This window comes from Prunus avium, chromosome 6 (genome assembly GCF_965620075.1).
Source record: "Prunus avium chromosome 6, drPruAviu1.hap1.1, whole genome shotgun sequence".
NCBI lineage: Eukaryota > Viridiplantae > Streptophyta > Magnoliopsida > Rosales > Rosaceae > Prunus > Prunus avium.
In genome coordinates this window covers 13,580,609-13,605,741 of record NC_142289.1, presented here as the reverse complement: position 1 = coordinate 13,605,741, position 25,133 = coordinate 13,580,609, and the positions used below count along the sequence as shown (strand labels likewise).

At 35.0% G+C, this 25,133-nt stretch overlaps 1 protein-coding gene and 1 pseudogene across 1 annotated transcript; one reads left to right on the top strand and one right to left on the bottom strand.

Annotated features, from left to right (window-relative positions):
- Nucleotides 1-1,377: 1,377 nt before the first annotated feature.
- Nucleotides 1,378-3,526, bottom strand: LOC148293722 (uncharacterized; annotated as a pseudogene).
- An 11,636-nt stretch (nucleotides 3,527-15,162) lies between these two features.
- On the top strand, nucleotides 15,163-17,183 carry LOC110746598 (ethylene-responsive transcription factor RAP2-4). Its single transcript, XM_021946828.2, has one exon. The coding sequence runs from the start codon at nucleotides 15,741-15,743 to the stop codon at nucleotides 16,866-16,868; it is 1,128 nt and encodes a 375-aa protein (XP_021802520.2). The 5' UTR covers nucleotides 15,163-15,740; the 3' UTR covers nucleotides 16,869-17,183.
- Nucleotides 17,184-25,133: the final 7,950 nt, after the last annotated feature.

Sequence of the window (25,133 nt, the reverse complement as noted above, 5' to 3'; positions counted from 1 at the left end):
AGCACTCAAGTTCGAGCCTCCCTCTTCATAAATTAGATTAATTTAAAATAGTCTGAACTATAGCTTAGACCATCTCCAATGGAGGTAGCAACCGTTTTTTTATAGTGCCATTTGCTAATTCATGTGGCACTTTGATACTAAAATTCGCTACTTTAGAACTTTGTCTCTCCAACTTGTCTTTCAAATATGTTGGGATGAATCATTAAACAATAATTTTGGCAAAAATAATTAAACAATAATTTTGGCAAAAATAATTAAACAATAATTTTGACAAAAATAATTAAATGGCAGTTTTTATTAAAATATTTTGCTATAGGTAACTCACTTGTTAAACACATGAGTTGCTACTTTTTAAATTTGCTACATGGTTTGCTACTTCCATTGGAGGAGAGAAACTCTCATGCAATGGGGATAACAATTTTTGCTATCCCGGGTCAATAACACAATGACACGTAGGATAATTTTTTTCACATGTCATTCTGTTATTGGTCGGGGATAGCAAAACAGTGTTATTCCCGTTATAGGTAAGTTTTTTTGCCATTAGAGGGGCTTGTATCATATCTGGCATATCAAATCACTATTGCTACCCAATATACTAATTCCATTGAAAATGCTCTTAGATTTTAAAAAATAATGAAAACAATGAAAACAGACCATTAATTGGATTCAATCTTTACAACGTTTTTGTTTTGGAATTTTTTTTTAGAAGAAAATTTCATTCATAAACCATGACAAACTCCAGGGTAGGAAAGAGTACCACACATGCCACGGACTAACACAAGAGTCCGACCCATACCACTTTTGACCACTACAAAAACCAAAAGATAAAAAATCTACTAAAACACCAACACAGTAAATCCATAGGAGAGAATCGCAAAGCATCCCAACTTTCAAAAGAAGCCTTCTATGAGAACTCATCGTCCGCTGAACAGCACAAGAACTGCATAGCACACCAAGGGTCAAAGACATGAGAGAGCACACGAAGGAAGAACACGGAGACGACAGTAAAGAGGAACCCCAGAGAAGAACACCAACTCAACTTAGAGCCTGACAAAGAAAACCTCATATGGCCAAGCATAGTTCTTCGGACGGCGCAGAGATGAGAAAATCTGCAAAGGATCAACACAATAGAATGAAAAACAAAACGACAAACAAAACAGGAGACTGAACAAAGAAACCCCTCAGAGGGCACACCACCACATCCTAACAACTACCACCTACGAAGCAAGGACATGGATACTGATACAGTGATACGATATGACATGACATGGGGATATGGCAAATCTCCAAAAACTAGAATACGATACATCATGAATTAATTCAAATTCATCAACCAAATTCAAATTTAAACTCTAGAAAAAATGAAAAACAGAAGTCTTAATCAACTACAATATTTGTAATGTCTTCCTCAGTAAATAAAGCAACCTCCAATGATGGTTCATCAAAAGAAAGGTTAGCAATTTCAAGCATCCCAAAACCTTCTTCACCCAAGCTATCAAATCCATCTCCTCCAACATCCCACATTTGAGTAGCACCTTCTTTGTAACTTGGACTTCTCCTTGATAAAAGACATTATGCAGAAATACCAAGTATTTAGCTATTTGGGGTGTTAACTTGTTTCTTCTTAAAGAGTGAATGAAACTATATGTACACTCCAATTTCTTTCACAACACGAGAAGGAACAAGGTTGTCCAAGTAGCTTCAAAGCTATGGATTGGAGAGTTTGTGTCACGCCCCGATTCGAGAATAAAGAATATAGTATGGTATGACTATGGTATGACTCACACCATGATTCGGGAATATTCTTTATTCTCAAATCGGGTGGCGACAGTTGGTGTTAAAGCTCCATGAACAATCCACACCATTGGTTCCATGTGAAACCTATCATTCATAGCATCAGTAGCTCAAAAGTCATCTAAGCACATTGAAAAAGAGGCATACTCCACATTGATATCTCTTCTAGCCCAGTCATCTGAAAAGTATTTCTCAAGACACTTTTTTCTTTCCATTGTAATCTCGGCGTCTTGGTGTGGAGCAAAATGGCTAGGATCCTCTTGCAGCCATTCTGGACTATAAAACCTAAAAGTAAAATATGATATCATTTTAGAAAACTATCACAATATAAAAAGTAAATTTTAAATACTTTGAAAAGAAAGAAACACATAATACTCACCTAGGATTTAAAGAATGTGCCAAACAATAGAGTGGTGTGCTATTCTTGGTCCATCACTCCACTAAAATACGATACACCACATCAAAGCAGTCATTGTTCATGTAGTTGCTTGTGCTCTTTCCTGTAGATAGCTGCCTTCACCTTCTCTATCATCATAAACCAAGTGAAGAGAAGGTTTATATGTGTCAGCCATCCTAATCATCTCATATATAGAAGCTGTAAAGGAAAGTATATAATCAATCTCATCCCAAAAGTATTCATCCAATATATTTTCCTTCACTGCTCTTACTTTGCCAACATCATCCTCTTTATATAAAGACCAGTTTGGACTAATCACCGTTTGTTGTAGACCTTACTTTACTTTCTTAAATCTTCTAATCATCACAAGTGTAGAGGCAAACCTTGTTTCAGCAATAGAGAGCATCTTCAATTTGCAGTGGTCCTTATACATAGCCAATCTCATATTATGGTTCACAATAGGGGTGGGCATCGAGACTAGAGAACCAAGATATTGGGATATCCAACCTCAACAAGTAATCTAGCAGCTCTACATACTGGTGCATTGTCAGTAATTACTTGAACCACATTTTGATAACCAATTTCCTTAATGGAGTCGATAAGAAAGTTGGCAATACAATGTTTGTCCTCGTACTCTCTGTCACAATTAATTCCCTTCAAGAACATAGGCTCGCTCTCACAAGCTGCCATAATATTAATAAGTGGTCTTCTTTGCGAATCTATCCACCCATCACTACACACACTTACACCTTTAATGCTTCATGTACCCTTGATTGGTTGTAAACACCGCTCAATGTGGCTCTTCTCTTGTTGCAAAAAAGTAGTTCTTAGTGCATTGTAATATGGTGGAACATATCCTGGAAGCGCAAAAGCACGAAAATAAGAGTTTCGATAATGTGGATTCCTTGCAAGATGGAAGGACAATCCACCTATATAAAACATCCTTGCAACTTCAACATCACATTGTTCTCTAGCTTCCTTTTGAAAAGCTCTATCAAGGGGCCCATTCATTCCATTTCTCTTCTTTTGCTCAACATTAGAAATAGAAGAACAAAGTAAAGAACCAGTATTAGGCAAAGACACTTGTCTTAGAGCTACACTTTTCAACCGGTATTCACATTCTCTCACAAGTTTTTTCATTTCAGCAAAAACTTCATCAATAACCTTTTTGCAAGGTGCAATCCCATTTCCTGACATTTTCAACCAATGAAACTTGACTCTAGAGTAGGAGCCTTTGTAAGTATTATGACAATAATTGCATTCGAACATAGTATTTCCTCCACATTTTCCTAATTTTTCAAGCTTTTTAACATACTTCCACAACGGAGAATGATCATCTACCTCGATTTCAGTATTATTTGTAGGATTAACATTAGCACTTGCATTATTATTCGAATGACTCATGTTCTTGAGCATAAAGAGATTTCAACATATTGAATATAATATTATTAAATTGCCTAAACACAACTTCTTCTTTTTTCTAAACAAAAGTGGTCTTCACGTGTAGTGGGGGAGTTGTTTCATTGACTCGCTATATATATATAATATTTGGTTATGATATTATTACTTTTGATTATAATATTATTATTACTACTGGGGTAAGACCGTGAGAGTATTTTAAACAAAAGGATAAGACCAGAGTAGATAAGCTTGAGAAAACAAAATAGAGAACATACCCGACGATGAAGAAGAAAAACCAGAAAATTCACGAACAACACGGCCACACCAGATTAATTCAAGAAACAAAAATATATGAGATATTTGATTTAAGGTATGGATGAAGAAGAAGAATTGATGAGTGGGCGGCACTGGGCTTTTATTTATATAGAAGAAGAAGATCTAATACTAAAAAAAGAAGAAGTGCATGAGACGTTTTCATGGTTTCAAAACACATAAGGACAACCTTTCGTGTTCTTTAAGACTTCAAATTTGTGTCGATTTTTAATTTTCCCTCTTAAAGCCAAAATTAGACCAAAACGTATCCTAAAAATCGAATACTAGTATATGTAATGTCATATGCGCGTATACTTTCGTTGTTGACTATATCTGTTGACTCAAATACGTATATGCACGTGTCCAGCGTGTATCATATCCCCCATCATATTTGATACGCGATACGCATCTCAACCAGCGTATCTGTGCTTCATAGACTACCAACAGCTTCGCTGCTGCTGCCGCAGTCAAAACATAGACAAAACATCAGCCACTAGGTATTACAACTCTCCCGAAGAGAGACCCAATCCAGAGTCACTATTGTCTTCGCCACCAAGATAGAGACAACACCATCCACCTAGAACACTGCAAAAACAACCAAACAAAACAAATACACAAACGTACAAATCTAGGCTAAAAACCCAAGATCCAAGTAGATCTGGGGAGGGGAAGGGGAGGAGAAAAGGAAGGGGAGAGAGGGCCAACAAGAGCCCCTTAGGAAAGTGGAAAGAGAGGGAGACAGAATGACAAGGTAGGAAAAAGATAGGAGAAGAAGAATGGGAGAGGAGGAGAGAAAATGAGAAGAAGGCGGAAGGGAAGAAGGGCAGAGGCCACCTCCCCTAGCTTAGGAAGGGTTAATTGTCGGCAAGGAGAACTTGTTAACTGGTTCTCAAGGTAATATAGATTTCCTACTACTTTAAAAAAATGATAATTAATATTTTAATTGTTCAAAAAATATCCGAAAAAGTTTCTATAAAATTTCTAACTTCTAGACAATCCTTTAATTTTCTTATTTCTTAAATGTGGAGAAATTATTATACATCACTCAAATACTATCATATGGTATAGCTTATTTACGTGTTATAATATAAATAAACGATAAATTTAAGATATTCCACTTTTAGGGATACAACATGGATGAGTTATACTACGTGATCAATGGCGGAACCAAGAATTTTTTTATGAGTTAAACACATATTGCCAAACATCCTAGTGAAGTAGAACCCTACGCTTCTTGAGTTTCTCAAAATCAGTGATTATTGAATCTGAATCAATATCCATAGAAAGTTCTTTCTCAATGTAGATAATAAGGGAATCTGTTAAATACTTATCCTCCATCTTGTTGCGAAGTACAATTTTAATATGTTTCATAGCTGAAAATGCTCGTTCTTTAGTCGCCATAGAAACTGGAAGAGTTAACACTAAACGAATCAACCTATCAATCAAATAATATGTTTGTGCTCTGTTTGTTTGAGTTAATCGTTGACATAGTTCAGAAAGAGTAGACATATTTTGAAAGATATCAAGATGTACTTTAGACTCAAAAAGTTCTAGCTGATACCTCAATAAACGTAAGTCTTTAGAAGTGAAATCTCCATAATAAAATTTCTCTGCAAGCTTGCAAATATCATCAATCTTAAATGCTTTAAAATCATTTTTATGGTCCAAAGCTGAGCTAAGAGTAAGAAGTTCTATTGTTCCTTCACTAAATCTAGTATTTAACTCTTCCAATGGATAATGTATGGTATCATTGAATAAATCAACCTAGTATTGATGTTTAATTGTAATATCATCACATTGTTGACAAGAACGACGTGTACCAATTTTGTAAAGAGCATTCATATTTGACATATCAATGTCATGTTTTTTGCAAAATGATTCCACTTCCTCAAAGAAAATATCCTAACCATATAATCTTAATTTCTTAAGAACATCTTTTGTACTATGAACTAAATTCATAGCAGTCAAGATATCTTGAGATTTATTTTGTAATGCTCGACAAAGGCCATCAGTAACTCCCATCATTTTTTCCAACAAATGCAAGACAAATATGAACTCAAAAGATGTCATCGCTTGGAAAGTACCAGTAGCTTCCCCGCCTATAGAGTTAGTGGCTCCATCCTTAATTAAGGTCTCAACCATTGAACAAGATTATCTATCAAGTCCGAAACATAATCATAATGAGAACCCCAACGAGTAGCTCCAGGCCGATGCAAGGTACCAATTTGATTAGCCCCCTCTACTTGTCTCACGTTCACCAATATCCAGCATATGTACAATATCAGTTGCTTGAGTAGATTGTAACTCACCATGGTGCTTAGGAGAAGCAGTAATAAGATTGATAATAGAATTCAAGGTTGAAAAGAATAGTCAAATAGGAGCCACATCTTTTACTGCTGCAACTAATGCTAATTGTAGCCTATGAGCAAAACAATGTACATAATATGCATAAGGGCAATCTCTAAGAAATAATGATTGTCATCCATTCCATGCACCTTGCATATTGCTAGCACCATCATATTCTTGACCTCGCATTTTATCAATTTGGAGATCACAATTAATTAGGATTCGAGATATCTCTTTTTTAAGTGTTTAAGAACTAGTGTCTTCAACCCTCACAATCTCAAAAAAAAAGGTTCACGTAGAAAACCATCCTTATCAACAAATTTTAAAACAATGACCATTTGTTCTCTGTTAGATGCATCTTTTGCTTCATCAACAAGAATACAATAAGTCAATTCCCCAACTTTCTCATGAATTTTAGTTCTCACCTTGTTAGCGAGAAAATGCAAAATCTCCTTTTGAATCAATGGTAAGGTATATTTAGCATTTCTTGGGGCATTCTCTAAAACAACTTCAGCAACTTATCATTCCAGTGCACTGTATATTTTATCAATTCAATGAAATTTCCTCAATTCATTGAGTCTATGGATTCATCATAACCTCTAAAAGCACATGCTTGAAATGTAAGCCACCAAACACTCTCAATTGTTGCCTTTAGCCGTAACCGATTCTTCCAAATTTGCTTTTTTAGTTGTTTGTGAATAACTTTCTCAATATATTAAGATGATTTCATTAAATCATCAGCACATCTTACACAAGTGTTACGTGGTGAAGATTGACCTCCAACATGTTGCAAAAATGCACATTTCTTTCCATCATTCACTCTTTTCCAATTATTGAACCCATCAGTAATTAGTGAAGACCCATTTGCTGGATTCTTTTCAAACACAAAGCATGGTTAACAACATGTCTTATCTGTTGTAGGAAAATACTTTAACCATGAAAATTGTGAGAACCTAGAATATTGAAATCGACGTCTTTGTTGCCTGAACAAAGTCCTTGGATACTCAAAAAGTTTAGGTTGATAAGGCCCTAGTTTGATACAAGCCCGTCAAATCTCATCACATTGATTAATGAGGTGTTCGCAAATTGGAATACGTTTCCCTGGATCTCATTCTAAAGAACTAGTGTCAAACTGAATTGAAGTATCAACATTAGATGCAGAAGGTATATTCTCAGTATCAACGTTAGATGCAGAGGGTGTATTCTCAATGTCAACAATAGATGCAGAAGGTGCATTCTCAGTATCAACATTAAATGCAAAACGTGTATGATATATATATATATTCTTACAATGAAAACCAAAAATACATATATACTCAATAAATATAAACAATAACAACTTAATTACTCTGTGAAATAGAACATTTATCAATTGAAATCTTACATATATAATTATTGTTGTCTCTTTTCTTGTTGCTCTAAGAATCCCCAAAATTTAACGCTCAAACCTTAAAAATCTAACAATAACAATTCAAATTTAGAATTAAATAAGAAGAAATAGATAAACATACCAATATTGAAGAACTCACTGAATGATTTTGAAAATAAAGATGTTTTAGTGTACTTTTCTCTTTTATTTTGTTTCGAAGTCCTCTTCTTTTTGGGGTTTACTGTTGCTGTGGTGTTTTTTTTACTATTTTGAAACCCTCTTATTTTTTTGGGGTTTAATGATATGCTAATATTTTAATGATTGTTGCCCTAATTGAAGAACCCACCAAACAAGAGCAGCATGTGGGTTGAGAAAAAAATACATATTTCATAATCATTTCCTCTCTTTTTTTTAATCCTGTTGTAAAGGTGCTTTTGTTTGGCCTTATTCCTTTATGTGGGCTGAGAAAATACAAAGTGTTGTGCGGTGCTAAAGGGCTAATATTTCATTATTATATATTTGTTTATACATTGAAGCTTAAGTTGAAAACTTAGCCCCTGGCTACAGCCCACTCAAGCCTCTTATTAGTTCCACCTTTGCACGTGATCATATTCCAATGCCACACAATAATTACTTCTAAAGATGTCATATTATTATATATAAAAATATATATGTATTCTAGCTTATTCTAAAAATAACTTGAGACAAATGCCTTATAATTAAAAATTTAATTACTTATTCTAAAGATGCCATATTATTACATCAATAATATATATGTATTCAAGTTTATTCTAAAAATAACTTGAGACAAATTTCTTATCACTAAAAATATATATGATTTCTTGAAGATGACTCATAGTATATTCAACATATGCTTTTAAAACTTATTTCTATGCCTAAAGAAACAATTTAATACACTGTCTTCCCCATACTCATTTCCTATAAAAATTTGCCTTCTAATCTCGTCTAGTTTCTGGTTTCAGTTCCCATCAATAAAAGACTATTAAATAAGAATTTCCACTAAATAATAAAATAACATATATTGCACTTCATATTCATAATCAATATATAATACATAAATATAGTATTTACATATAATATACACAATTTCAACTAAAATACTAAATGGGGTGATGAAAGGGAAGAAAGTGGTTGAGTTAGCAATCCCCTAACTTTCAATGTACATTCTACACTCTTGAATGTAAGCTTCAACATAGTTGGATTTGAGTGATTTAGATCCTAAACCAAATCAAACAATTCTATTGTGTCTATTAGTTGGTGTATCTATTATTACCATTGACAGGAAATTGTGGATTTAGAGAGGTAAAATAATAAGATCATCTTTCAAGCAAACACAAGGGTTTACTAGAATAAATTGTATTACAATGTTTTGGACATTAGGGTAGCTTACCTTCGTAAAGTAGATCCTTGAACTTGTAAAATACAAGATTTGGGTAGTAATTTATAAAGTTTTCTAGGCAGATTACAACATTATGGTTCACCCTAATCCATAATATTCTAATCACCTATTTGCATTGATAGGGATCCACAGTATAATAAATTGGTAGGGGTGGACCTTAGGGATCTAAAAATTGGTTCGTATTCTAGTAAACACGAAGGTTTACATGATTAAGGACTAGTATTCCAATGCTTTGGTTACTAGGGACCATATCATAAAGTATATCCTTGAACTTGTAAATTACTAGATTTAGGTAGCAATTTTTCAAGGCTTTGCCTGGGATTACAACGTTAGGGTTCACAAAATCTATAATGTTGTAAATCTTCACTTTACTTGGATGTGGATCCACTTTATAAGATATTGGTAAGTGTTGGCCTTGAGAATGTAAGTTGGGATCCTTATTCTAGTAAACACAAGGGTTTACAAGATTAAGGACCGGTGTTATAATTTTTTGGATACGAGAATATCATGACATTATAAAAAGGATCCCTAAACCTATAAGTTACAAGATTTACAAGTTTTTCCTCCAGAATTACAACATTAGGATCCACCTAATTTACAATGTTTGTAAATCCTTTTTTTTTTACGACGTTATGGATGTTAGAAGTATCGTTGAAAGCGAATCATTGGATGAAATATTTCATGAAAAGTTCGTTTAAACCAAACATCTATGTTAACAGTAAAGGGGAAGTATGTCAACTCAGGTAATGCTCCAGACGATGACTGTTAACCTATTTGACAAGTCCATGGATTTGTGACATAAGGAAAGTGATCTAAAGAGGTTAGATGGGAAGGGACATTTCCCTATAACTCATACCCAAAATGTTCCTGGTCATAAGATCGTTCAATTGGGCATTGACGAACCGCAAAGATCGGTACGCACTATATTTGCTCAATTGGGAGGATGGTTGGTCTTGAGTCATTCGTGTATAGACACTAAGATAAATGCGTAGGTGCTCGCTAGAGAATGAGTTCATTGAGCTCAATCAAACTAGAAATCTTGTATGGAAGTTTTACTTACATGTCAAACAAGATGACATCGGTTGCAATAACGCAAGGTTAATCCTTAGACCTGAGGCACCATGGTTGCCTTATGGATATGCGTAGTTGATCTCTGACTGTATCATAAGGTTGAGCTCATCCTAGGCTCAGCTCAAGGTAACATCAGGATCTTTGACAAGTCCATAAAGGAAAGTGAGTATATGACAAGGGATCTCGACTTCCAGTATAGGCAGAGAATGTTCTATGATGCGATTCAAGAATCTCTAGTCTGAGTCAGAGTTTAATAAAGAAAGAGTTTCCAATTGTGCTCAAATCGAATCATATAGTCAAGAAAGATCACTTTAGGGATTTGACATGACATTATGTATTATATTAACGAGATCAAGAACATTGATAAAAGAGAAGGATCGAATTGTGTTTCAATTCCAACTAAATAGGTTCTCCTAATATATTCTATATTAGCTTGGGTAGACGTCACTCACTGTTTGTGGAAGTCCTGAGGACATTCCATAACTGGGTCCTCATCAAAGGGATAATTAAAAGGAGTTTTAATTCACAGTTGATAAAGAAAGAATTCAAGATCGCCCACAGTCTCTCTAATTAGAACACAATCGTTCACACGCATAAGTTTGTAATTTGGATAATAATGGAAGATGACGAAATCAACTGTTAATTAGATTAATTGATTAAAGAGAAAATTAATTAAATAGGTAATTAATTATGTTGAAATAAAATGGGCCTTGAGATGGTTTGAGAAACTAAAGGCCAATGGGTTTTAGCAAACTAGGCTTTAGAACAATGAAGTGGGATAACTTGGACCAAGTGGACCACATCCCCTAGTGTCATCCATAGTGAAAAGGAGAAAGCCTTAGGGTTCTCTCATGTGCTTTTATAAAAGCACATTTTTACCTCATTTCTCCTTAGGGTTTTGAGTTTGCAAAGAGGTAAAGAGGTAAAGAGGAAGTGAGAGTGAGCATCAAATCTCTCACATCCAAGCTAAAACCTGTCCATCAAAGAGGTATTGCTAGCACCATTTTTGTTTCGTCATCCATTCCAAAAGAATAGCTTGGTGTGGAGTCTTTGGCGGTCACTATTTTGTTACTTGGAGAAAAAGAAGAAAGTGGATTCTACCACCATCCTTTTGGTGGAATACTTAGGTCGGTCTCAAGTTGCGCTACAAGGGTGAGTTCCCCTCTATCTTTCTCTCCTCACTTTCTTGCAAAGTAATTAATGTAGCACATCAACCTTCTTGAGGTTTCTTGCAAAGTTTTCTTGTAACATTGTGTTTGTTGATTAATTTATTGATCACAAATATATTTTCTAATGCTTTTCAATTTGTGTAATTTTTTTTTTTTTTTTGGGTGTAAGGATGATCTTTGAATGAAGGCTTAAAATATAGATGGCTTGGATTGTTGAAGTAATATTTGTAGTGAACCTTATAAGGTGTCCGTCAAAAATAGTTATTTAAGAAATCCATCGATAGGGGATTGATATAGTAAATATTTTAATTCTATAATAAAATAAAAAAAATTGAAAAAACGAAAAAGAAAATCAATTGGCACCGTGTGCTAATGGGCTAGTATATAGTTAATCATTAAGTAATAATTAACTTAGTAGTGCTAAATCTTGGACGTTTGAAAGCAAATTATCCCACATCGGAGGAAACAAATAGTTTTACATGCTTTATAAGCATAGAACTTTGCACCAATTAAGTAAGATTGGTGGGCTGAAGGGCTTGGTAGTGAATGCTATATATGGTTGGCTTGATTAATAATATTTAAGTAATCAAGACTTGGGCCTTGGGCTCTGGAAGATTACTAAAGACATCCAGCCCGAAAATAAAATAATATTTTTTATTTCGTTTTATGGGTTTCTTATAGTAGAAGTTAAATTCAAACTAGAGTCTTATCTTTTCGTTTGAATTTGAACAAGTATAACTGATACTAATTGCTTTTTTGAAGGGGTGCAATTGGGAGATAGACGCCTATTAAATTTCAAGCATTGAGAAGGGGCGAAATTTTATCTTTAGGACATTGCAAATCCGCAAGTCTCTATCTTCTTTAAAAGTCAATTTTCTGCATTTAGTTTCTGTCTACATATTTATGCAGTTTGTATTATTAATTTCTGTATAAACCTATTGCTTCGTGTATTACTATAGTGATATAATATTATAAGTCATTTATTGATTTTTCTAAACACTAGAAACAACGTATTTGCAATTATTCATAACAATTAACATGCAACACTTTCAAAAAGTAGGAACTTCTAATGAAAAAAAAAATATTATGATTAATAAATGTTATTGGCCAATATTGAAGTATCACTATTATGTTGAAGAGAAATCTCTCCTTTTGAATTAATTTATGAGAAAAATCCATTACTTTCCTATTAAATTAAGTAATTTTCTTCTTCCTTTTTTTTCTCTCTTAAATATGAAAGAATTCAATTAAAAATGTTAAATTTTCAAATAGTTCGAATCCAAGTAAAATGTTTGAAAAGACCATTTCTATCCGAAGGTACAGAGACAAAACTTTTAGGGTAGAAAAGTTAAGAAGTGGTGTCCACGTAGGAAACGACGTGTGACCACGTCAAATTGATGCCATCGCTTCCATAACACGCAACTTTTTCTACATCCTTACTCATTCCTCCACTTTTTGTGTTGTGACAACTTGACATATTAGGCTTAACTCAACCACGGTTACCTTGGTATCTAATAATGTCACACAATTCATCCCCTATGAAGTAGCTTCTTTTGCAGAAAAGGACTTGTGTAAATATGGTGCATTCTCGAGGGTCTTGTGCTGTTACACCACTTCAGGACATCCGTGAGTGAATTCATATGATTTCAATACAACATGACTGCATTATTAAATGGGTTGACCAAACCCAACCCAATCAAACCCAATCCGAATTAATTATGAGATATTTAGTTATATACTCATTTTTAGCACTAAAATTATAAATAAACCCTACACCATTTAATTTTTATAAACAAATTCAAAAAATGATAGCTGGTCCTATTAAATTTAATTTTGATTATTAAATTCTTTTGATGCCCTATTGAGTGTTTTAGGCTTTTTTTTATGAGGTTTTGGAGTTAGGTTTGTTTTAAGAAACCAATGGCAGTTTTGTAATTTAAAAGAAGTTAAAAATCTTTTTGTTATATTATAAATGGATTTTATGTGTGTTTCTAAAGTTCATTTCATATATGATTTTTTTATAATTTGCGCTCCTATATTAAGTATAATAGTGAATCTCTCGATAATTATTTGATGCTGTTGTCTTGAAATCAACCATATGGTGCCAAAGACTATGTAGTCGAGTAGCTACAGAGGGGCAGGTTGATTGGGGTCATAGAATTGCGTGATGAAGCCAAATTGGCTTTTCGAGAACCTCAAGAATCCCGCCATATCCCTCTCCTTTTTCTTTCTCTTTCTTCTCTCATATCAGAGCAGAGAGCAGGCGCCGCAATTGATGATATAATGTTGTCCGGTCCCTCTCAAACTATCGTCACGCCTTACCCTTGCACCATTTGCTTTGCGGCCCCAACTGCCCCACACAACCCATGAAAGCATCAACTTATTAATTAGGCTTTATCTAATTCACATCACTAATTAATCTCATCATCACCATCTCGTTTTATCCGCATCAAGCTTATCTACATGCCATTATGAACCTCACTAACCTCATAATAACATAGAATTTCATAATAATTATCTAAAAAGGATGGTTATCTACATCTCATTTCACCAGTCTTTTTGCAGTTTTTTTATATTTGGAATAAGTTGTAGAGATTCTTTGGGTCTTCTGTGTTGTTTTCCACTTCTCTTTTGTGATAGTTTTCTTTGTATTGTTATGATTGTTTTGAATTTATAATCTTAGTTGGGATGCCTAAGCCTTAATGTCAACAAGTCTACCTTGCCCTAGATTGAAAGTGATGAATTTGTTGTAGCGTGTGTGCCATGCCATGTTTGAATTATGGGATGTTGATGCGAGTCGTTTCAGATTTGTTTTAAGTAGTAATCAATCTTGGCCAAACTTGATTAATTAATGATGTTGAATAAGCTAACACTCACCAACCAATATACTAATGGCATTGTACACATGAAAATTCCCTTAGCAAAACCAAGAAAAAAATGCCTTTAACGCAAAAGATAATTAAGATATTTTTATACAATACCATTTAAATATGTGTTGTCATGTTGATATTATTCATTAATACTTGCACTAGTTGGTCATGCCACTTTTGATTTCAGGTCAAATAGAAGCAACTCTAATCTATTAAAATCATCTTACGTTAATGTCAAGTTGAAAATTATATTTTAAAATGAAAATGAAAGTTGGGAGCTTTCCATTTTTGTCTTTTAACTAAACTGAAACTATTCACGATAATAATCAAATGGTTAAACGATTTTCGATTTGGCTAAACTAGTTTTCGATAGTTTTTTTTGTATTGTTATGATTGTTTCCGAAAAAAAATTGTTCTAATCATGAGAAGACGATTGTGGTGTGAATCCAAACTAGTATTGTTAACTTACTAACGCCTGGACACTCTTAATTCAGGTTTGAACTGAAAGAAATATCTAAAATGGCGTAAGGATACCAAATTCCTTGATGTTGATTTTTGTTTTCAGAAAAAAAAAACAAAAAACAAAAAACAAAAACATCAACGGTCCATATTAATGGTCTGGTACCAAATGTGATAACGAAAAAACACTAACTCAGTGCCCTAGCAATTTTCGCTGAGGTTGAGGTGGCAGTGAAACGGCAAGTCATAACAGTGCAAACGACAAAAAGCATGAAAATCCAAAATTTGCTAACGGGAGCACATAACAGTCAACCTAATCTAGCAAATCGAAGACAGCCACGTGTAAAGCCCTGGCTCATCAACAGACAACTGCCCTTCACTAAATACAATGCACAAAAACGTGTCATGTCGTCATTGGTGCCCACATCGAATAAAGGTATCTCTGAAGTTGACGAGGCAGAAATGATTAATTAATGAAGAAAACGTGGTTAGAGAGAGAAACCGGAGGCTTAAGCCAGAGAGAGCCACTGGCTTGGGGCTTATATAAACAGAGAACAAGTGACCCAAGGAAGCACAAGAGAGCCAAAAACACCAAAGTGAGGCCACACAAACAAAAAGAGTGATAGAGAGAGAGTGAGAGCTTTTCTGCAACTGTGTTTGATAATTTTGATTGTTCTTCAACTCCTTCCCCTTTCTCTTTGAACCCCTCTTCTCTGAATCCCTTTCTGTCGTCGTCTGTTTTTCGAAAGAACATATTTTGGGGCTTGTTTTTGGGAATCTTAATTGGAAATTACATCAATTGTGATAAAACAAAGCAAACCCAGAAGGGTATTTCTGAAAGCAGGTGATTCAGAACAGTGATCCAGGTTTTTTCTCCTTTTTTTTTTTTCAGTATAAAGTTTTAAGCTTTTCTGTGATCAACTGGGAGGGTTTATTTTTGTCCCTCGAAGGTTGGTTTTTTCAAGCCTGTTTAGTTTTTCTTTGTGCAAAAAAACCTTGTCTTTTTATCTGGGTTTTTTTTCTTCTTCTTGGATTTAGTCTACCTGTTCTTTGATTTTGGTAAGAAACAGGTTGGTTTTAAGGAAATATATTTTCTGTCTTATATTCTAGCTTTTACCCCTTTTGTGACTACATGGCAACCGCTATAGATCTTTACAGCAGCAGCTCAATGACACCAGATTTATCAGATTCCTTGAGGGACGATCAGCTCCTGAAAGCACTTATGCCTTTTATGAAAAGTGTTTCATCAACCTCTTCTTTGACATCTATTTCTTCTTCTATTTCTTCACCAACCTCTCCTTCAACTTCTTATTCTTCCTTTTCTTCCTATCCTTCTTCTTGCACTTACCCTCCTCCACTCTACTCTTCTCAGCCCAATTTGTACCCTGACTTTTGCTCACCATCCACAACCCACATGTTTGATCAAGTGAGTTTTGAGCAAACAGGTTCAATAGGGCTTAACCAACTTACCCCATCTCAAATTCTTCAAATCCAAACCCAAATGGTCCTCCAACAACAGCAGGAACTCCAACAAAAGGAACAAATTGCTGCTCTTGCTTCTCCAGCTTCACTGCAAAACCAATATCAGCACCAAAACCCTCGCACCCTGAAATTCCTCAGCCCAAAAGCCATCCCAATGAAGCAAGTTGGTGCTCCCTCCAAACCCACAAAGCTCTACAGGGGAGTGAGGCAGAGGCATTGGGGCAAATGGGTTGCTGAGATTAGACTTCCCAAGAACCGAACCCGCCTATGGCTTGGTACCTTTGACACTGCTGAAGAAGCGGCTTTAGCTTATGATAAAGCTGCTTATAAGCTCAGGGGAGACTTTGCTCGGCTCAATTTCCCTCATCTTAAGCACCAAGGGGCTCATGTCTCTGGCGATTTTGGCCACTACAAGCCTCTCCATTCCTCCGTGGATGCCAAGCTCCAAGCAATTTGCCAGAGTTTGGCTGCTAATTCGGCGAAACAAGGGAAAACAGGGGAGCTCTGTTCTGCGGCAGAGAGAAAGCCAGCGATATCATCTCCTTCGGAGGTTTCATTGAAAACTGAATTGAAAGGTGAATGGGAGTTAACTGGTGTAGAGTGCTATAGACCGGAGATCTCATCTTCGCCCTCTCGGTCCGTTGAGTCTTCAACCGGGTCCTCTTCACCGGAATCCGACATTACCTTCTTGGATTTTTCGGATTCTCAATGGGATGAGGCTGAGAATTTCGGACTAGAGAAGTACCCTTCAGTGGAGATTGACTGGTCTGCTATATGAAGTCCTTATGATAATGTAATCTTTGCTTATTTCTTTCTTTAACTTTAGTTTGTGTCTAGTTTGGGTTTTAGCCTTTTAGGTCCAGTTTGGTGTAGCCAGGTGCTTCTGCAATGAATTTTTGACATTTGCAGAGGTTTTCCTCAGTCCTAGTTACTAGTTCTTAGGATGATGAGTCCGCTATATGTAATGATTTCTCCATTTTGGTCTGCTGGTAATTTTTGTTCCTTGCATGACTATGGAGATTTCTGGTTATCCTTTCGGGTCAGTGTAATTAAACTGTTCCTTTTGTTAGTGTTAATTGTTCTACTCTTTCTATATTGTGTAACATGAAGAGCATGTGATGGTGTGTGATTCTATCTCTTCAAGTAAATAGCAAAAAATTAATTTTTTAAACAAACTGTAAAAGAGGCGAAGACGACGAAAAACATGATCAAATTCTAATGGAAAGTGGAGTTTGGGAAATTCTATAATGTGTGATTAGAATATTAGCACAGGCATGAGACCATGACAAGAAAAAGAAAAATACTTTTCCGGATGATGTTCATTTATATATTGCACGCTGTATGATTATTATGGGCTTCAAAACCGCCTGGGCATTATGAAGTTCAAAGGGGCTTGCACAAACATTTTTTTACCTGGTGGAAAAATTCACAACTTCCAGAAATATAGGACACAAACAAGAGGGTTAGTAAGCTAAATAATGCAAAATCGTGGTCTCAGTTTACTTCACTGACAGTAAATAGAACACACAAACATAGCAAATCATACGTTAATCTTGTTTCAAGAGTTCATTGTGAGTTTCCAACTGACATGACAGGTGCCTCGGTAGCATCTTTCCTTTTTTTTTTTTTTCTGTTTTTTTTTTCATTTGAGTAGCATCTTGCTTGCTAGAAATAAATAAGGTCTAGAGTGATATGAACAACTGATACACTCTCATATAGTTGGAGTTCATAAACTTCGAATTTGGTTAATGGTAATTATGCTTCTCAATTTATAAAGCTTTAATTCTTGAAGTACATGAAGGGTAAATCCTAGATTCATGAGCAGAAAACACTCCTGGATTGAGCATGAGTGATGAAATACAAATTTAGTTATGTGATAGTCACTCAACTTTGATTTGTAATTTGGAATATTTGTGAAGTTGTTTTACAAAAATGAATCAAAGCCAACTGTTCATGGAGATGACTTTGGCAGCATTTTGCTTCAGCAAATTTAGAGCACAAAAGGAGGATAATGGGAGCATCTTGGATCACCTTCCACTTTATGGGATTCTGTAATTTTCTTATTTGCAGCTTTGAATGAGATTGACAGGTGGGAATGGCCATACCATGGGTTGCTGCTGATGCCACTTAACCGGCTACACATTATCTTATCCCTTCCGGCTTGAGATAAGAAGAATTGAGGCCACCATCCCAAGAATTCAAGATTAGAAAAGAAGAGAGCCCTAAAAATATGTATAAGATTAGTTCAATATTCTATTCTTTCCTTCTCAGAAGCATGCGCAGACAACAAGTTCACACTGCTAAACATTTTGATAAGGAAAGAGACTCTGAAAGCTTATTTCTGGGCCACCAAGAATCTTTTCTTCATAATATTTGTCTTTGTTGTATCACGAGTTAGGACATTACTAAGTCCAAGCATAGACTGATATTGTCCTCAACTTAATCATCTAAGTTTAAGTTCAATTATTCAATACTTGTTAAGGTCTCGGTACCATTAATAGATGATCACATATATTTGAGTTTATTGTATTCTTCCAAAGTCTTGCTACACATCTTGACTTGTATCGAGTCAACTATTCTAACAATCTTTTGAATATGACCTCACAATTTCTTTCTCAATTGTTCGCTTTACCTTAAATATTGTCCAAAGCATCCAAATATAAGCCAAAAAGGTGTGTGAATGGGAATGAAACTTGCATCTTGTTAAAGTTAAAGGGATTCCTTCGAGGGTGGAAAAAGTTCATGGCCAAGTTGGTTATTCCACTTTACAGGTTTCAATGATGTGGCTTTATGAGGTGCCTTCAAGTGTAATGTAAGCAAAAGATTCTAATTGTCCATTTGTCCTTAATCTAGAATTAAAGATGGATTTTGAGGTTTCTAAGGTCTATGTTAGAGACTTTTGGCACCATTTTAAATTGCACAAAGAGGAAGAGAATCATAGTTAACCATATATGTGACCAAAAAGCAAATAATGGAATGATAACTAAAGGATATGATTTGATCATAGGTCTCTTTACCGCAGGAGAGTGGAAAAAAAGAGTTCTGCCTTGTATATGAAGAAATTATTGTGTGTGACGAAAAATAAAAAAAAACAACCGGCCACCTACTTTGCTTTTACACTTTTGCAATTTTAAGGGCATGCTTAGTAGTAGTACGTGTATCTTATCTTATTTTTAGATAGATTATAGATGTGAAAGACAGAGGTAAAAATAGATTCTAGAACAATCTTTTAGGATAAAAACCAAAAATAAGAAAATAAACTTAAATTATTTTTAGTTTTTATTTTATTTTATATGTTAGCCCTTTTCTCCTCCTAGTCTTTTTATCTATCTTCTAAGTTTTCCCTTCAACCATCAATTTGTTGGAAATATGCCCTAAAAGTCAATCATGAGATTTCGGTTAATTAACCATCTAAAGAAAACCTATGGGCAATTAAGCGATTCAAGAAATAGTCTCATTAATAGTTGTATGTCTGACGACAACTTTGAAGATGATTATTGTGGCTGAGATCAACAGTGGCATGATGCAATCAAGATCTTCAAAGGTAAAATCATGCATTAGATTTATATTAGGATATGTCGAGTCAACGTGATGACCAGTCATCTGTTACTGCCAGCTCATTTAAATTCTCACGTGAGACTCACACTTGGCCAGCTGTAGGTTTTCTTTCCTAATGATTTTTGTCTCATTATAGTTTCAATTATTAGTTGCCATGTGGATTATTTTCAAACCTAGCTATTTTGGGTAAAATGTGAGCTTTGGTTTTGTAGTTGTTACTTTTCACAAATATTTTGGGAAATTTTTATAGCTCTCTCTTCTTCTCTACATTTTTTCCGTCTTTTTGTTAAGTATGGGTTTTCAATAAGAGATTTTGAAAAATGGTTTTTAAAATCTGCTTTGATTTTTGAACCATACTTCTTGCAGTGGAGAGAAACTTGAGAGCTTGGTTGTTTTTGTGTTTTTCTTCATTGTGAGAGGTTTGCGATTTTTCCAAAATGAGATTTTCAAAATGTTATTGAAATCTACATCTAGAATAAACTTTCATTTTCTAGGACATATTCTAGGATTAATTCCTGCAAGAATGACTCCTTGAAGAAATCGATCTCTTGGTTGTTGAATCTATAGTTCATTCATCGGTTACAATCCAGAGCTGAGTTGCAGTGCTATGGGGTGAAGAAGCTAATGGACTAGCTACCATTTCCATGAAGGACAAGTTACTAGCTCAACTAAGTTTGGAGAAGAAGGTTGCACAAGTAGGTCGTGCTCATTTCCTAAATAGACCTAGGATTCCTTGAGCTTGTGATTAACTTTTCTATAAGAACCTTCTTGACTTAGTGAATTGCCTGGTCGAAGTGATGACCCCAGTTTTTCATAGTGGTGGGTTTTTGGGTGATCATTTCTAGTATGATGTTCTTGATTTTATGATTAGTCATATTATATCTGTTATCTTTGAAATGCTGGTGAATGTTCACACATCTATCACTCTAGTTGTTGCTAGCATACGAGATGCATAGATTGACGGGTCATTCTGAGTGCCTAGCTTATCACGTAGTTATCTTTTAGGCTTGCAGGTTCTTATATTTGATTTGTAATGAGTCTGTGCTTTGCTTGTTTGTTCATAAGTCTATGACTAGTATTTGACTAGTCATACATACTAGTCATATTATCCTCAAGATTATTTTATCATTGTTGTCATAAATATGTCTAATTGAGATTTTAATTTACCCCCTTCACCCAAGTACCAATTTCACCCTGGAATTATCTTCCCTCATTTCTCATGCCATTGAATCCTTCGTTTATATTCTTTTGGGCCAGAGATAAGAAAGTGGATGTTGGAGTAGGCTTTCCTAGTGAAAAGGTAAGCAACGCAATGTCATCTTTCATTATACTTTCGCATGGGATTTATACAAGGCCCAACATGATGAATCAAGTGGATATTTGAGTGAAATGGTGAACAAGAAATTCTATTTAGGTGAAACATAACTATGCATATTAATGTACAGGTCAAGGCGAGGTTTATTTTTATGTTGGAAACAAGAGTGACTTAGGTTTACAATTCAAGCTTAATTAATTGCATAATCCGCATCAAAAGTATAGGATCCATGTATGCCATGTGAGCAAAAATCATCACAACCAAGGTCTAAAATATCGATGGTATCGGAAATATCGATAGTTCAAAAACACAGAAATGTCGATGGAAATATCGGGATATTATCGGTATCGATAAAAATTGAATAAAAACCACGGAAATTGTAAGAAAAACTTGGAAATTTTTATTGAAACTTTGCAAGATGTTTATTTAGTCAATTATCTATTAGTTTATCACAAAAGATTGGAAGGAAATGCATTGCATGATGGATTTAATTGATTTAAGTTGATTATATAGCAAGCTAGCAAACACTGTAAGTGTAGAAAATATGTAGTAATTAATGAAAGAAGATTAAACACACCATAATCATTTATATATAATGAATTACTACAATATTTTACACTTTATACATTGCATGGTAAGATACATGAGTGACTTAGTACCACATAGAGTTCCTATGAGGTTCAAAATTTTCACAATCTTCATCATCTCTATGTGTAGAGTAAGTATATTGTGAAGAGTAGTCATCAAATGATAAATCCCCAAAATAGTTTTGCATGTAATTGTTAACATGCCACCCATATGGATTCGAGATTGGTTGACGTTGTCCATAAGCAAAATCATTTGAAGATTAAGTCTCGGATTCTTTTCATGAGTCGCTTGATTCCATCCCAACAGGAATGGGATATGAAAGGTAGGGAAATGTTGAAATTATCGGGATATTATCGATAATATCACGATATATTGTCCAAATCATTCATAAAAATGTTGAAATTATCGTCCCCGATATTACCAGGATAATATCGATAAAAATATCGATATATTGACGATAACACCATGGTTAGTTGCGAAAATATCAGCCCCAAAAAACCGATATTATCGGCATTTAATGACTTGATCACAACATTGCAACGGTTTGAAAGTTGGGTACCAAGATGAAATGACCCAAGTAGCATTCCTTTTCGGCTCCGTGCAAGACGACCTTGTGAGTTATAATTATATAAGTAAAATGTAATTTACTCAAAAAAGAGGCAAGCCTTTGAGATTGGAAAATTGGATGGACTAAATGCCTACAATGAACCTTATCCAGTGTACTATTGAAGCCCAAAAAAGCCGTACCCAAAACCTTAAAAGTATAAATAAATAAAAAAGACTGCCCCACCAGAGTCCAGTAACTTTTGTTTCTTGCTAATGGATGTTGAGTTGGCTTGTTATGGCAATTGGCCCATGAGCATTGGATCCTTCTTAAAAAGGACCAAAGGTTGTACTTCCTCGTCAGTAGCAGTGACATTTACATGTTTTGAAACTTTTTTAAACTAAGAACTTGTTGCAGACAAAACTATATTATAAAAATAAAAATGATAAAAATACACAAATAAAGGCCAGGAAATGAGAGGATGGTGGTGGAGATGTTACAATGACGGGGATTTTGGTGTAGGGATTGAATGAGGGGTTCAATCCAACCAACCAAACATTAAAAATGTTTAAGTCCAATATTTTCTCTCCTATTGGATAATGGCCTTATTATCGCATTTCCAGGAGGACCGAAGCTGGAAATTCCACTAGAATGCGGACTCTTTGTGAACCCATGAAAGAACTAGAGGGACTAGATGACCCAAACCTATGCAAGAATTAGAGGACCCAAGAGAAATGGCAAGACCTACACCTATTTAGCCTAACCAAAGCTCCAACAGCCCAGTCTCTTGGTTTTTTTTTTCTTTCTTTTAAAGCATAACAAAGGAAGCTCAGTTTTATGTATATTTTGTGGTTTAATTTCATTTTCTAGTTTGTCCCATAGAGAGTCAAAGGTATAGTTGATTGAAAGCGTGCATCGTATAAAATTAATTTATTCACACTCTTGAAAGCGCACCACCACCACCTTCTTCTTCATACCTAAACAGATATGTTTCTCAATCAATTTGCCTTTGGCTTCTTCCTGGCGTGCGTGACCAAATAATAATAAGGTAGGTCAAACAGGTGGAATTAACTTGTAATCTTTCTCCTGAATTAAAAAGAAAAGAAAAAAAAAAGCATTCCCCCCACCACTCCACACACAAAATCTTCAATCTTCAACCCTCAAATATTCTCTGCATTTTTTTATCCTTGTATAATTTCCCTTTGAAAATGTCTAACGTTGCCTTGCCTACTTCATGCTTTGTTGACGCATTGGGTATCGAAAAAACAAGGACCTGATGAAAAGAAGAATAATGAGAATCTGGGTGCTCGGCTGACCTATGTTTTAAACGTGGTAAAGCATCAAATCCTTTGAATCATAACTATAGGATCGATGCGGTTCCAGAATACTAGACAAATTGGACTTGCATGCATTCATTTGATGAAGAACTAAATATCAGAATTAAGCATCAAAAGCTATATTTTCGTCCAAAAAAAAAAGCATCAAAAGCTATATATATATATATATATAGTATAGGGAAAAAAAGTGCATGGAGATGGAGGGAGGGCCCTCTATTCCCATATAACACTTATTTATTTTGTCAAAGGCCTCCTTGTATTACTTGAAGATCCTTCAATATTAGATTTTATGCCACCAAGATCCCCATTTCCAAACAATTCCTTATCAAATGAAGAATATTGGCCCCTTGCCCCTTATAAATCTGACCCTTGAAATCTAATAAGCCTTTTTACCCATCTCACTCACTTGGAACTAGAGGAAAATAATCTCAATTATAGTATGCATCACACTACATCTTTAATTACGAAGTAAGACCCACGTACGGAAATGATTCTAATAAGATGAGAGAGGTGGTTTGTAATGTGATCAGCACATATGCTACGACAAACTTTATTGTTAGAAAAACCAAATACTTCTTGATCTAATAGTATTCTCTTCCTCAATTGATCAAGAAAAATGAAAAAAACTTTAATGCTAGAAAAGATGTATAGCATATCTTTGTTCAATAATTTATTAATCAACCCGATCTTTCTTGCTATGGCCATACAAGATATCTTGATACATCTCAAACTTTTTGCACGCTAAATTGACATGGCTAGAGATTAGAGTTTCTCGACCACAAACCCAAGTGATCAAAAAGTGCGCTTTCTTTTTCCCCCAATCACTTCAGCATGAAAAAAATACTCAATGTCTTTTGTTTCATATAGAAATCATATGAACTTGTCCAAGATTGGTTTGGGCGCATTGCACTAAATCATGCATGTGCAATTGAAGGTCTCTCGGTTCTCAATGGTATAGGTAGGACATGGCCAACTCGGTAGGAAATTAGTCAATCAATTTGGAACTTTGAACATGATTTGTCTACGCTGACAAGAATAAAAACCATATTTCTGAAGAACCGTGGACTTCCTTACTGTTTGGAATCTCTTATTCTAAGCTTCAAGGAAGGTACCACTTTTGGTGCTTGAAATTGAAGCTACCACTTTTGTAATAGCTTGACATGTCATCTACATTCTCTTCTTACCAACCAGTTGGTGCCATTTGTGCTTAGATTTTGTAAGATTCATGAAACTGTCGAAGTTGTGGAAGGGCTAACCACTACTCAATGAATAATGATTATCTTTCTTGGACTATGACATGGTCGTTATATGTCACGCCAATGCCAAACTCAATCAAAATTCAATGGCGTGGCCCTTGCCATCTCTTCCCATGTGGGAGGTTGCGCATGCAGGTGTTAATGTCATGAGTTTGATAGTCATCGCATGGTTGTTGAGGATGTGGGTCTACTTGCTCAAGGTGGCGAGTCCCACATTCAATTTTGACCTAGTTCAGTTATAATGGAACTTTAAAATAACTCATTCTTTCAATTTTGAGTGGAAATGAAGTTTTTCCTGGGGTCAAATTGGGAATTTGAGGTCAGAATAGAAGTCAATGTAACAAAGTGTTCACACCAAAACCCAAAAAGAGATTGTATATGGGTCCAACCCTAAATGTAATCTAATGATTCATCTATTTATTAGGTCTTCATTCAATGATCATTT

Excerpts from the sequence above, each read along its gene's own strand:
- LOC110746598 (XM_021946828.2), top strand. The coding sequence starts at position 15,741 with ATGGCAACCGCTATAGATCTTTACAGCAGCAGCTCAATGACACCAGAT.